Source organism: Chinchilla lanigera, unplaced genomic scaffold, assembly GCF_000276665.1.
Source record: "Chinchilla lanigera isolate Chin_1 unplaced genomic scaffold, ChiLan1.0 scaffold00022, whole genome shotgun sequence".
Taxonomy (NCBI): Eukaryota; Metazoa; Chordata; class Mammalia; order Rodentia; family Chinchillidae; genus Chinchilla; species Chinchilla lanigera.
Window position 1 is genome coordinate 7,794,859 of NW_004955423.1, and position 15,856 is coordinate 7,810,714.

The window sequence follows — 15,856 nt, forward strand, 5'->3', positions numbered from 1 at the left end:
CTGTACAGCTGCGTCAGCTGTTCAGAGGACATGTCTAGCAGCTGGCCGAGGTCCACGCTGCGGTACGTAAACTTGCGGAAGGTTCGCTTTTTCTGCTCCACTTCCACCATCGTGCCAGGTCTTCGGAAAAGACCGCCCCTATAAGATTGTTTTATAAAAAAAATCTTTTTACTTAAACTATCAAACATGAAAGGATTTTTACTTACGTGTAGCATTTACTGTATTCATGGTACAATGATGACACCCGGTGGCTTGTAAGAGGAATGACAGTTATATTTTCTGTGCAGTGGTCTTTTCTCTTGTGTAGAGACTTGCTGTCCTGTTCTTGTTTTTCCCCCAGCTACTCAGTGCAATCTTTCATAAGACTTTTAGTTTACTTTAAATTTTTTTTTCAGTACTGGGGAGTGAACCTGTGCTTAGCAAGCGTTGTACCACTGAGCTACACACCCACCGCTTTTTAAATTTTTATTTTGAGACAGGTCTCACAAGCCTTCGTGGAACGTGCAGTTCTCTTGCCTCAGCCTCCTCAGCAGCTGGGATTACAGGCATGCAATATTTTAAAGACAGCTTAAGAATGTGCTTTTACTTCTATTAGTTTACCCAGTCACCTTTCAAAAAGAGATCAAAGCTAAATCCAAAAATGTGCTTTGTTAGTGACAGTTAAGACGTCTGGTTTTTGTGATACAGAATTGAAAAGCCCCGTCTTTTCTGTGACTCCTTTGAAATTTTTTTTACTAAAATGACTGTCTGGGGCATAAAAGACTAGAACCCAAATTCTGTAATAATTTCACATTCTTTTCAGTATTACATATCCTCAAAAATGTAAAAGCATTAAAATTTTGTCTTTAACATTTACATATATAATACCCAGATACTTTCAATACAAAAATCTTAAAATAATTTAAAATAAAAACATGAAAGCTGTCACACTAAGTCAGATCCATTATCCCCCTAGAGTAATAAGATTCTTTCATTATGTTACCAAGAAATACATCAGAGATGATCATGCCGGTTAACGTAATCACACTCAACTAGTAAGAGCCTGTCCTCAGTGATGTTTTTACCTTTACTGATATTATACATACAATAGTCACTGATTTACCTAAACATGTGTTTAGTGTTGGAGTCAATCATTACCTCCAAAAATGTACCACTCATTGAGTAAAATAGTGCTTTTATTGTCCTTAATGTAACTTTATTCCAGTGTCTGGGCATGCTCCTTAATTTGAGTAAATTAAAATTTGGTAAGTCTATGTTCATCTCATTTTTACCCTTCATAATTTTGATCATATCTTCCTTAAGCTTTTATCTTTCCCAATAAAAAATACTAATGTATTTGAGGATTAAGCTTTTATCATTGAAACTAAAGAGTACTAGTATATTTTGGGAGCTACCAGTTCGTTCTGAACTCTGCATGCCTCTTATTTGGATAATTTCCAGATCAATTTTTAAATTAGTTTTTAAAACTATTTCTATGTGTCATTCTAGATATGAAGTTAAAGATGTCCTAATAAATCACAGAAATTTTAAAGAAGATAGTATTTATATCATAGCCACCAATATTAGTCTATTTAATAAGGTAGCATTAGTTTTATGTAAATTTCAATATTTTAAAATTATAATTTTTATAACTGGTTACAAAGAAACATGGCTGAAATCATCTTTCTTCACATTTTTTTCTTTTATTCATCTTAGGACTAGCTGTTTCGATAAGATCTGTGCAGATGATATACATGTTTTTATGATGTTTATGCAAACATTGGCTTTCTGAAATAATTAAATTGTTAATATTTTTTTTAGAGCTTAGAAACCAAAATAGCCAAATGGAACTTGCAGTTGAGAACAAATAAGCATGAGGCTGCAGCCATGCAAGAAGCAAGTAAGCAAAAGGTTATAGCTCTGAAAAAGGCGTCCAAAATCTACAAACACAGATTCGAACATTTTACAGGAGATGCTGAGCACCTCACCTCCCAAATTAGGGATCAGGTAAGTACGTGTATACGTTCGTTTTCAAAGATGTACTTTGTGTGTGTACTTAGTTTACGTTGTTAATGCCATGATGCTTAATATAATAATTTTAGTCTTCTAATGCTGTTGATACTAGAAAAACTTTACTCATATTTTTTGCCTCAGTCTTTTATTTTGCAATAATAAAAATACAAAATTTATTGAATTATAATTATATCAACTTTTCCTTGGGAGCTTTAGTGAAAGGAAATGTTAATTGTATCTCTCTCTCTCACACACACACACACACACACACACACACACGCACAGAACTTGTAAGGCCAAATAAGGGTAACCCTTCATAATACATTAGCATATTAAAGCTCCTAGAGAGGCTTCTAGAAGCCCAGTGGAATGAGGGTATGGAACTACAAGTTTCCCACACTTATTTAACCACAAAACTCTTTTCCCCACAAAGCAGCTCTTGGAACTGGTTCTGAGAAATATCAGTTTGAAAATGCTGATTTATGTTATTAGACCATATGACTTTATTCAGTAATTCATTTCATTTAATCTCTGTAATACATTTAAAACCATATGCTGACGTAAACACACCATGTGAAAGATATCTTCGAGTATAGTACAGAGTTGAAAAATGGACTTAGTGCTTTGTTGTTTTTGACAAATTATTATATTTATTCAATTGCCAACTAATGAAATATTTATTCTTTTTAATGTCTCACTAGTATCCCATCTCTTAAGAACTTATGTTCAGGCTTATAGAATTATCAGAGGCTCTTAGAAGTGAAAACAGACTTGCACAAAAGCTTGTGCAAACAAAGCAACTTAATATTTTATAACCCCAAGTGTTAACATTTTAAGGACCTAATATTTAACCCACATTCATAAGCACTGAAGACTAGTTTCTAAGTCTAGAAAGTTGTTGACATGGTTGAATTATTGAAAATATTCTGGAGTGGTAAAAACAAATTTTGAGCCTTTCACATTCTTGAGTGTTTCCCATTGAAATAGCATCACCTATGCCCCAGGTCATAGTGTGGAAGGGCTCCTTCCTTTAACCCTGTGACTCTAGGTAAAAACTTAACCTCTGTAAGCTTCTACTTCCTTTTCTGTGAAATCAGGAATAATGAATCTGCTTGTCTTACATGATTGTGGGTGGATACATGAGAAAATATATGTCAAAATACGGTGCATGCCTATAATACATTTTTGCCATGCTGAACTCCTTTCTGTCCTCTAATGCATGCAATTTGTTTGTTTGGGTGGGGCCGTCTGTCTGTCTGTGCTGTTCTCCCCAGCTCACCATAAGTGGTTCTTTTTAAAAATCATTTAAGTACTTTTTCATCTGCCATCTTCTCAGAGGCCTCCATGCCTACTCCTTAAGAATCAGTTCTACAGAATCAATTATATTAATACTTAAGTTTTGTCATAGCATTTATTGCAATTCAAAGTTCTCATTTATTCTTTGGTTGTTGCTGTCCTCTTCTTCCTCCTCTTTCATTGTTTTTAATGTTATTTTCCTTTAGTAGATTATAAGTTCCAAGTGGCAGGAGCTGATTTATCCCATTCACCTGAGAATACCACTGCTTAAACTGTATCTTAAGTCCAAAATTTGAAGAGTTCAACAAGAACTTAATGACCATTCAATAAAAAGTCATCACATTTATACAGTGCCTAAAACATACCGGGTACTTCAAGGAGAATGAGGATTTGAAAGAGTGCATGGTCTTTGGGCATTAGAAGGTCATTAGATACTAGTTCATAAGCAGTTCAGTCCAGGGGAAGGAAGGGTAAAATAAGCTTTTGTTTTGTGTCTGTGTTTTAAAAATGACTAAAAGAAGAAAGGAGGGTTTTGAAAGTGCTGGGTTGAACTGATTCTGATATTTAGTGTCTAGGGTCCAGGGTGCTAAATGCCCTGTAATTCTGCACACTAAAGAATTATCCATATGTTCTCTGTGAAAGTAGATCCTTATTTACATCTAGTTATTGGATGTGAGATTTCTTTAAATGAAAGGTAGGCTACTTCAAAAAGTCTTTTCTCAGAAGGTGATATAGCATTGACTAGTTTCTGCATTCTAGGAGTGTCACAACTAATTAAGTACTATACTCCATATGAATGTTAGGTAACAATTGCATATCTCATGTATAAATTCCATTTTATAGGTAAAATATCTAAATATCTTAATTTATATTATAATATAAATGCATACTTGATAATGTATATTATACCCAAATCATGCTCCATAATTTATATTAAATTTTATCTTAAATAAAATATAAAAGTACTATCCCTTTCATAACAAAAATTATTATGAAGCTGGGTGTGGTGGTACACACCTGTAATCCCAGCACTCGGGAGGCTAAGGCAAGAGGATCATTGCGAGTTTGAGACCAGCCTGGGTTGCAAAGTGAACTCAATGCCAGCCTGAACTGCATAGCGAGACCTTATCTCAAAAAGAAAAAGACAAATACTACTATAACTGTAGTATGAAAAACTGTAAATAATTTCTATCTTGCACAGAGCAAATGGCCAGATGCTTGTTTGCCAAAAGAAAGGATAGAAGGAATCACTCAATAAACATGAACTGTTACTGTCACTATTTCTGGGTCTTCTGATTTATAATTCATTGCTAGCAAACCAAATCACATTCAGTTTGTTTTTCTCTGGAATGTAGGTAGGCGCACAGTGGCTACAACTTTTAGGTGGCTCTTGGGAGAGCTTTGACATGTGTGCTGTGTTCCAGACACTATGACGATCCAAGGAAATAGAATGATGAATAAAATAGACAAAAATCCCTTTCATTCGAAATGGATTAGACACTACTACCACTTTCAGTTCTTTGCTGACAGTAGCAGTGCTTAGTAGCTGGTATGGGTGATCTCTACAGAACAGAGCTTGCATCCTTGTGACAAAGATAAGTAAGGCTGCACTATTGGATTCTCTGAAGTGGTGAAATTAGGAATAGTTTCTATTTAGGGGCTGGGGATTTAGCTCAGCGGCAAAGCGCCTGCCTGGCAAGCGCAAGGTTGTGAGTTCGGTTCCCGGTACCGGAGAAAAATAAATAAATAAATAAATAAAAAAAGGAATAGTTTCTATTTATACTGTTCATGTTTCTGTAATTGTTAGCATCTTCTACACTTAAAATGTGAAATGAAAAGTTGAATAAATAAGAAATTACCTTAATTATAAAATATTTTAAAATACTTAAATTGCCATACTTTAAAATGCTAAGTTGGAACTGCCATTGTGTGAATATAAATAATAGCAATGTAGATATTTTGTTAAAGTTTAAAACTTTCCTATATGCAAAGTTAAACACTATTCTATAATAAAATTCCATGCTTTATTGGAAGAGTGTTTTCTTATTGTAATGAATTTGTGTTTAGGACCTTGAAGCAAGCAGAATGTGTTTAAATTGTAAGATGAGTACTTTATGTGTTTTTTAGGAAGCCAAGTTGTCTGAAACGGTTTCAGCGTCCAATGCCTGGAAAAGCCATTATGAGAAAATTGTAATAGAAAAAACTGAGTTAGAAGTTCAGATCGAAACAATGAAAAAGTAAGAAAAGAGTTTAGGTTTTTGTTTAGGAAGAGGTATTTTTAGGTCTTTCCTCTTTCAGTGTTGGTATTTTGGTTCTTCTGGAGTTCATATGGTAAAGGTACTGTGCTACCTGTGTAATATATTTTTGCCATTTGTAATTCTGTGAACTTTTCTTACTGTATTATAAAAAATGATTACTCATTAAAGCTGCATGGGCGTTCCCATTTTAAAAGTTGAGCTTGCAAAACCTTGTAGTTTGCAATTGAATGTATGTCATTTATTAGTTATAGTAAGTGTTAATACTAACTTCGTCTTAAATTGAAGTGGCATTTCTCAAACAAGAATGTATATAGTCTGTAAGACAGTTTAGAATATAACAAATAAAAACTTTGGAAGTCCTAAAAATATTTCTTACAATGACTTAAATGCATAACTAAAAGTGTGCGTAAAGATACATCTTGTATGCTTTGAGATTTATTACAACAATCTAACAATTACGATCACTTAATATTCTTATATTGTATTGTTTATGTATTTCGTTTAGTTTTATTGTTGAAAACTAACACATAATTTGCTTCTAAAGATTAGATTGCCTTCTTTGATTTGTGCTCTTCAAACTCTTCCTCAAAATAGTGTATAAATAACTTGCATGCACGCAAATAAGAGTGATGGGCATGAACATCTGGGGAGGATGGTTTTGGAAATTCATTGCATAACAGAGATTATTGTATAACTTTTATTGGCCTCATCACTGGATAATCGTTTCTCACCAAGGCCACTCTGGTGGTAACCCTATAGATTCACTCTTCCTGCTTCCTGTGCTGTATAAATTCTATTCATTTTTGTAAGCTCCCTATTTGAAACAGTGCACCCTACTGAAATGACTTTACATGTGCACTTAAAATGCGTTCTTTGAACAATAATTTCAGTAGCTTTTATAAGATGTTTATTTTATAAAGGCAAATTGATAACCTTTTGGAAGACCTGAAGAAAATTGAAGCCCATGGAAAAAATTCATGTGAAGAGATTCTTAGAAACCTACAGTCACTTGAATGTGAAAATGAAGCTCTGAATCTTGAGAATACAAAACTAAAGGTACTGTGTGTTTGTGTGTATATGTGTGTATAGTGTATAATGACAACTTAGTGTAGTTAGTGAAAGCAGTTTAAAGAGACTTGTAGGTTTGGTTAGTGTGCTTGTATCACGTTGTCCCTTTTGTTTCTCAGGATATTATGATTTCATTACAACAGGTGACTGTCTAATTTATTTGTATGTGTGTATCTCCACACACACATACATATATATATATATACATACAACATATATATGTATATATATAAATGTGTACACAGATACTTGTTCAAATTGTATTTAATAGTACAAAGTAAGCCTTTTGAAGTTGAATATCTCTTTATCTTAAATTTTAAAAAATTGATTTACTCTTTAATTTCAGCAGTTAAGTAAATTATCCAAAATTACATTAACTCTAACACTTAAGACTATTTCTAGGTGTCATGGTTATGATAGGATATAACCTCAGGCCTGGTCTGTTTGAAACCAGAAAGTATGTTCTTGGCTGCTTTGTAACCAGAAAGAATTTTCCAGCTGAGTCAAACCCAAGGGGTGATCAGTTTGTACGTGTACCAGAGAAAAGACAGGGAAATTTTTACACTTTCTGAGAAAAAAGGCTGTTTCCCAGTCAGCAGGAGGTGCATGTAACCCGAGGAGACTCACTGAAGAAGGCTCCATTTAGTCTCTAACATTACCTGGGGAGGATAGAAAACGGGAGACCGAGAAGAATCTTTTTTTGCAATGAAATAAGGCCTTTGTGCACAGGATAAATAGAATATTGGCATCTCTGTAACATAGAATACATATTTAAACAATTTGTAAAATGAACATTACATTTCCTTACTTATAATGGTTTAATTTATCATTTATTCAAAACTACCTAACAGATGTACATTTATTCCATATATTAAGATGTCTTTAATTTGGATAGTACTTGAGAGGAAAGATCTTTAATTATAAAAAGTGCGAAGACCTTCTTACACTTTTAAAGAGTTAAGTGGTTTTGGTTTATTTGTTTGGGATGTTTTTGCATTAGAAATGTATTTATTTCTTTTTATTGGAAAAATTATAATTATCAGCTGTTTTGAATTATATAGACATTACATAAAAATTGGACTAGACATGTTATGAATTTCTTTACAGGGAAAGTACACATTTAAAGACATAATGATTATTTTACAAAGTTTATTTCTGAGATGAAAATTGCAGATACACCCAAATTTCTTTCACGTTTCTCGACATTTTTTTCTCTGTATCTCTAAAACACCATCTTCCAGAGAATTTTATCCATTGTGGATTTTGGCATATATTTGCAGCAGTACCTATTTTCTGGGTACTGATCTGCTTTTGTAGAAGACATTTAGTGTTACACAGTACAGTGTGTAATAATTAAAAGTTGATTACTATATATGACAGAAAGACAGGAGATTGCCCTAGTTAAAAAAAAAGAGAGCGCTTTTCCTCCTGTTGGTTTACAGAGTTGGTAACTTTTGTCACTTTGGTTCTCAGTTTCAGTCTTTTTTAGACCAGTGGGCAAGTCCAAGCTCATTAGATCTCAAACCCATTTCATCCCAAATGGAAAGACTTGATTAATTTGAAGTGGAGCACTTAAAATTGAGCCCTATTGCCTCTAGTGATGAAAGAATGAATAAAGGAGGGCTAAAGATGTGGCTCAGTGGTAGGGCGCCAGCCTAGCAAGTGGGGAGACCCTGGGTTCAATCCTTAGCACTGAGAAAAAAAAGTAGAGGAAATGGAAATGATGAGAATTTAAGTGATATACGTGCCAAGTAGTAGTAGCAAGGACCTGTTCTTCTCACCGTAACTTATTTAGCATACTATAATCTGGCTTCTTCTTGTTAGGAAACATTTTTTTTAAAACATCAAAGTCACAACTAGCATTAAGAGGTACATTTTTTTCAAAATTTAACTTTTTCAAAATTTAATTTTCTTTCAGGAAATTCTATATCTTTTCTCCTTCAAGTAATATGAATTTCTTTATAAGTGAAATACAATTATTCAGTGTAACAGTTCCTCCAACTTCTATTATTATCATTTGAGGGAGGAATATATACTCATAACAGTAGACTTGGAAACTACAGAAGTACTAAAAGGAAATAGTAAAATCACTACGTTGTGTGATGTACTTTTGTGTACCCTGTGTACTTCTCTGGACTTTGTGTTTAGCTGTATCTCTGCGCTTTGTATTCAGCTAATGTTTGTGATGGTACATACTACTAACAAGCTGGAAAACAATGGTACTTCAGCAATATTGACTTCTTTGTGATACTGACATCGTTCCCTAAGTACTTGTACTCTCAGGGGAGCTTCCCTGGATAAATGTGGAGCATAGACAGATTATGTACCTGACTTCCTATCTTCTAAAATAAGGATACCGATTTCTGCTTGTCTTTTCCTCTGTCTCTCCTCTCACGTTTGCTTCTCAGTTTCCATTTGTACTGCCAGAGTTAACACTGACAATTTGTTCAGTAACCTTGAGTTTATTTATTTGTTTGTTTGAGACAGGGTCTTATTATGTAGTTCAGGCTAGCCTTGAACTCACCATATAGCCTAGGCTGGTTTGGAACTTGTGGTGATCCTCCTGCTTCGGCCTCCACCAAAGTGCTGGGCTGACAGGTGTGTGCCACCATAGCTGGCTAGCTGCTCTTGTTGTAGATTAATTCTAAATACAGACAACAGTGTGTAATTGTTCTTTCACTTCAGACTCTAATAATATGTTTACAAATTTATTTCTTTTTCAGCCTTTCCTTTTTTCCTGGAGTTTATACCTTGTTTGTTGTACTCTTTACCTTTATCACGATCTTATTTTTTCCTGAAGCTCTTATCATATTTTGTTCTCTGAAGAATCTGTTTTCCCCAGATTTCTTCTCCTGGAGCAACCGTCTGTCTTCCAGTTCCTGTCTGGATGGGCTGCTCCCAGGCTTGTCACCCACAGGCCCTGCTGGGTCATATGCCTGCTCTGCCGGTTCTGCTGATTCTAGGACCCCATGCTGTCTTTCTTGTTACTCCTCATTTTGCTTGAATATATCTTCAGAAACCTTCCCTTAGAAAAGAGACAATGAGAAGTAAATATTAAAAGTTCTTACATGTCGCTAAAGTGCCTTTATTCCCTCATTCTGGCTGAAGGTTTCAGTTGGATATAGCATCCTAGAGTGAGAATAATTTTCATGTAGAGCTTTGAGAATTTGTTCCTTTGTCCTCTAGCAGTCAGTTACTGGTGTAGGAAATCTGTTGCCAGTCTGATTCTGATTCTTTGGTGCTGTAATGACATGTTTAGTTCATCTTGAAATTTGTAAGCTATTCCCTCTATCCTTGATAGTTTTGAAATTTCATACATTTTGTTTAAGTGTCTTTGTCTTCTTAGCCACCTGGCTGAGTATTTTGTCGACCTTGTAAGTCCAAAAACTCAAGTCCTTCCCTCTGAAAAATTCTCCTGCTGTTTCTTCTGTAACAAATGCTCTCTCCTCTGCCCCTTTCCATCTCCCGTCTCCCTTCCTGGGTGTACCGCTGACAGTGCTCCTCATTGGCTGCCTTGATCAATAGTCTGTCTTCAGTTTCTGGCTTTTGTTCAGCTTTTGGGAGATGCTTTGTTTTTATCTTATAATTCTTCTTTCAAAATTTTTAATTTCCAAGTTTTTAAAAACATAGGCTCTGACTACATTGTCAAATTTGACCGAGAATTTCTTGGCTCAAGTGATTCTCCTGCCTCAGCTTCCAGTAACTGGGATACAAGGCACCGTGTCCAGATCAATTTTTTTTTTAATGTTCTCTGAGTGTTCGTGTCATCAAATGTCTGAAGGTGCCAATTAGGATTGTTTTCTCAGTTTTCTTTATCAGTTTCCTAATTTGTGACTTCCTGGTTCATTTTTTTCTTTCCTTTTTTTTTCAACTGAAAAAATATGGGGGACTTTCTTCTTCACATTGCTGCTCTGTTTACCCAACTGTCTAGTGACAGCATTTAAGAATTTACCAATGAGATGAAGGAAAAGCTAGTAAGAAAATAGAATTTAAAAACTAATTTGCATATGTAGATGGTTGTTACCTCTGATAGCTGTCACTTGAGTTCCTTCTGCAGTTGAGGAACCAGCAGTTTCCCTGGTGGTCTCTAAAAAGCATAGGCACACGAGCATAGGCATCTTTGCCCTAGTCACCAACAGCATCCCTCTGTTCTAGTTCTCCCCAGACAGTTGGTTTCTTTAGAGAAGAACCTTCCTTGTTTCTGTTTCTTGGGGAGTGAATCCATTCCTGCTTTACTCATCAGTCATCCGTTTTCCAGAAGCATCACAAATATTTTGTTTTTTGTTGGCTAATGGTCTCTTCTCTTTATTAAATAGACTTGGTAAGATGAGGAAATGTGGGGTTAGTCCTCCAACAGAAGATTCTTTAATTCTCTTTGCTGCCAGGGCATGTTCACTGATAGTGCATGTAACTCACTTTTTCCTCATTTTGTGCTCACTTTTCTCTGTGTGTGCTAGCATGTAGAAGACCCTCACTGCATTTGCTTGTGTGCATAATTTGTTTCCTCCTATTTACTACTTTTCCTCATCCTCCACATATCAGGAGCAGGGACCAGAGATTGCCTTTCATTGTGCATTTATTTTTAGCACCTGGTGCTATGCCTGGAACAGTTAATAAATTGCTGTTAGTAACAAGAAAGGCTACTGTGTATCAGTCTTCCTTAGTAGACGAGGTGATTTGCTAAGCACTTTACATTCTCTACTGTTGGTTCTTATATCAGTCCTTTATTTTTCTCAGTTATAGATTAATATATTACACTGAGGGAGATTAAATATATTGTACAGGGCCATATAATGATATAGTGGAATAAACAAGATTAATATATTTAGATGAAGGAAAGAAAAAATTACTGGACACAGTTTTGTTTACATTTTGTAATTACAAACTTGGTTTCTCTCATCTTTTGAATTATGTAAACTTTGCTAGGATATAGTGAAAATATACCAAAACAATACATTTAACAGTTCTAGAGCTGGGCATGGTGGTGCATGCCTGTAATCCCACCACTTTGGAGGCTGAGGCGGGAGGATTATTGTGAGTTTGAGACCAGCCTGGGCCACAAAGTGAGCTCAAGACCAGCCTGAACTGCATAGTGAGACCTTGTCTCAAAAAGACAAAACAAAACAGAACCAAGCAGTTCTAGAGTTCTACCCCCTCTTCCTTCTCTTCTTCCTCCTCCTCTTCCTGTAAACCCTAGCACTGTGGGAGCCAGAGGCAAGAGGATAGCAAATTTGAGCCCACTCTGGGTAGTTTAGCAACATAGCAAGACTTTGTCTCAAAATAAAACTAGATGGATGGATGGATGGATGGATGGATGGATGTGTGGGTAGATAGATAGACAGACAGACAGATAGATAGATAGATAGACAGATAGGACTGAAGGTGTAGCTTGTGTTATGGTTTGTGTCTGGATGGCTCCCCGGAGCCTCATGCAGTCATGAGGTGGGCTTTTAGAGTTTATGATCGATCCATGATCCAATGCTGGGATTATGGGTGTGAGTGCTGCACCTGCCCTGGGGCAGATAGTTTGCATATGTAAGAGAGAAAGAGGCTGCTTGCTGCCACTCCTCCTCCCTTTTGTTCTTGTTGGTTCTGGCTGTCTTCCCCTGCTATGAACTGTTGCCTTCTGCCATGTGCCACTCTGCTTTGGAGCTAGCCAAGTATGGACTAAAACCTGCACAGACTATGAGCTGAATAAACCTTTCCTTCCTTCATTAATTTGGGGCTTCAGGTATTTTATCGCAGCAACAAGAGAAAAGTAACCATGACAGCTTGGTGCAAAGATCTTGCATTTAATTCCCAATACCAGACACAAACGAAAAGTCCAACTTTTATCATATGCAGTGGTACCTCAGTTTACATAGGTTTTTGTTTGTGAACAATTTGGTTTGCAAACAGAAGCATTTGGCAAAATTTTGTTTTTGTTTGTGAACTCCACATCTGGTGTTGAATGGGACCTTGGCCATCTTTTTGCAGGAACACAAATGTGGCCATCTTTTCCAGAACCATGAAACAAATTAAGCTGATGAACTGAGGTACCACTGTGCTAAATGCAATTTTCGTATATCCTTTTTCTTTTCTACCACTCTCTATATTCATGCTATCATCTTAATATTTTGTATTCTTTCTACTTTTCAATATCTAGTAAACATTGACATTTTCTGCCAAGTATTCCTTTCAAAATTACATTTTTTTCTATTTGTTCTTCAATGAATATACCCACAACTCTTTATACTTTTGGTTGAAACTATCAAATGTTTTATTGATTTTTGAAATAACTGGTAGGACAACAATTATTGATTCTTCCTATGCAGAAACATAGGCTATTTTCCTAGTCCTTTGTGGTCAATGAGTTTTAAAAGTTTTTTTAAAAATATATGTCTGTGTAAATCTTAGTAAATTTGTGCACAAGTGTTACTCCTTAACTTTTCAAAGTTTTAAAATTTTAGATGGTAATTGTATATAATAAAAATGACTTTTATTACTTTTGTTGACAAATGAGTTATATTTTTATAATTCTATAGGACTGGAGTAGTATATATTCTAGTGACTTATAAAATCCATTATATATTTCTTTGTAGACCACACTTACTGGTTTGAAGGAAGAAATTGTTTCTGTTGAAAATGAACTCTTAGAACTGCAAGAAGTAGAAAAGCGACAGAAAGGCCTTATTGAAATATATAAAACTCAGGTGACCACTACATGTATTTTAGTGTTTGTTAAAATTTGTAGATAATGTAAGGCATTGTATTTGTTTATGACCTAAATAAACAGAACTGGAAAAGGTGGACTATCATTTTGTGATGTAATATAATATACCCCAAGCATACATTTTTTATTTGTTTATTTTTTGCAGTGCCAGGGCTCAAACCCAGGGCCTTGCGCATGCAGGGGAAGTGTTCTACCACTGATCTATATCCCTAGCCCCACAAACATATCTTAAGATCCCAAATATATTTATGAAAAGATAATTCTGCCAATTCCTCACTGAAACCTGCCTGTGTATAAATTGGAAATTCCTAACTAGATTTAGTGTTCATTGCATAGTTATAATATGAAATCTTAATGTAGAGTCTTGTTAATATTAGTTACACTTTTTGTTACCCTTTATGCATAATTGTATTGAAGTAGAATAATGACTCTCTTTCAAGATCATTAAATGCCATTATATCCCCTTTCCCAGTAAAGAAAGTATAGTTCAGATTTATTCAGATAAAGGCCTACAAAGGAAACATGACATCATATAACATAGAGCATGTATTCATGACAATTTATAGAAAAGTTGCATGTTTTGGAAATGTAGCGTTCAAGAAAAATCTATGGAAAAAAACAAAACTAATACAGATACATGATGAGAAACAAATTGGTCATTAAAGGTTTTGATTTCATTGGAAGAGAATTTGAACTAAAGAATAATGATGGGTAGGGGCGTAGCTCAATAGTAGAGCTATATGTAGCATGTACAAGGCCCTGGGGTTCAGTTCCTAGACTGCCAAAAATCAAAAAGGAATAATGAATTAAGGATAGAGGCTTAAGTTGGGGCAAAGTCTAGGCAAATAGGAAAGGGCTCTATCTCAATGGACTGATAGGAAAATGGAGTTGAAACATCCAATTAGATTAGACCAGGTGAGAAGTAAGAACAGAGGCCTTGGAAGACTTTGAACCTATAGCAAGAAGGTCATCTGAGTCTTTCACTTGATTATTTGGGTATAATCCCACAGCAAGAATCTATAGCTGAGTTATCATATTCTAACTGCTAGGACTTACATAAAGTACTGAGATGTTTTTGGAGACTTTGAAATGACAGGAAAAATTACCAGAATGAAAGCTGTTTTGGATCAGAGACTGATTCCTTGAAATGGCTTTTGCCTGCAGATGAAAATCTGTAGTCCAGAGCTTAAGTAAAGAATCTAGTAGTATAGCTGGCAGGAAACAGGTAAATTGTAAAAGGATTGTGGATTAAAGTACAACATTGAGTGATTCTGTATTTAAAGAAGGAATAATGTTAGATAAACATGGTGAGGGTATTGGTAGGGAAATCAGGCTTTATATAAAGTCAAAATTTTAATTTTTAGTTTTTAAAAATTTTTCATTAAGTTTTTTTTCATTTTTAGTTTTTTCAACTTTTTTCATGTTTCATTTTTGGTTTTTTAGGTTTTTTTTTTTAGTTTTTTATCATAGTCCTAATAATAAAATAATACATAGTGGTCTAACAATATATTTTGTTTTCAGGTACAAAAGTTGCAAGAAGCAGCTGAAATGGTAAAAAGCAAATATGAAAATTTGCTACATGAAAATAATCTAATAACAGAAAACAAAAATAAAAAATTAGAGATGGTAAGTTTGAAATTTCAAACAGTAAAATAATTTTTTAATTTTATGAATACTATAAAAGTCTTTCATTTTGGTCATTTTTTTCTGGTTCATGCCTAGGAATGGTCCATTTTCAATCTCTGTAGGAGTTGCTTTCTTTTTCTCCCCTCTGAAGAAATAATGTTTCTTCCAGGGTTAAAATGTTTATTTGTGTGGAGGCTGTTTCACTTTTTTTTTTTAATATTGGAGAAATGGCATAAATGTTTAATTTTCTGATACAGAAAGAGACTTAAACTAAAAAATGATTGTCACTGAGATATATTAACCATAAACAAACTAAACTTACCATTTTACTGGTTATAAATCTTTGATGTCTTTAAGATTACAAAGTAATCTTAAAAAGTAAATATTCTCTGCTACATGCATTTTTAGAAGAAAAATGATATCCTAAAAAATAAAGCCATCATTTCCTTTCATTCACTCTATTGCAAAAGAATAAAGGCAAGGCCAATACTGGCAACTGGTGATGTTTTTGTGAATATTTTTAAGTTTTTAACTGAAACCGCATCCCTTTTTGGAATGTCATGTTTTGGTAAGGAAGCAGTAAAAGTTGTCGGAAGCTGACCCCTGGCTGGAGAGGTCATGGGATATTAGCGGTCCGTTCCAACTACGTGTAATAAGGTTATTAGCACTGGGGTGTTTCCATACTTTGGGGTTGAAAAGTCAGAGTGAGGCATCACTGGAAGAAAATGTCAGAGCAGGCATACTGCCAGAGACACAGGGAGATGCCCATCGAGTGAATGCACAACCCATTACTTCCTTGGGATTATTTTTCACCCATTTTTAGCTTAGCAGACCAGAGAATGCACCATTTCATGTCTTTTGGTCTCTTTTTCTTATGAGACATTTCAGTGCACATTTTCTCTTC

General features: G+C 34.9%; 1 protein-coding gene across 11 annotated transcripts in view; it reads left to right on the top strand.

Annotated features, from left to right (window-relative positions):
- Odf2l (outer dense fiber of sperm tails 2-like) overlaps positions 1-15,856 on the top strand; it is a 41,305-nt gene that overhangs the window by 17,068 nt on the left and 8,381 nt on the right. For all 11 annotated transcript variants that reach the window (XM_013514566.1, XM_013514561.1, XM_013514563.1 and 8 more), the window contains 4 exons: positions 5,416-5,525; positions 6,467-6,602; positions 13,196-13,306; positions 14,848-14,952. In XM_013514566.1, the coding sequence (XP_013370020.1) occupies positions 5,416-5,525; positions 6,467-6,602; positions 13,196-13,306; positions 14,848-14,952 (462 nt within the window). The remainder of the gene's footprint in view (positions 1-5,415; positions 5,526-6,466; positions 6,603-13,195; positions 13,307-14,847; positions 14,953-15,856) is intronic.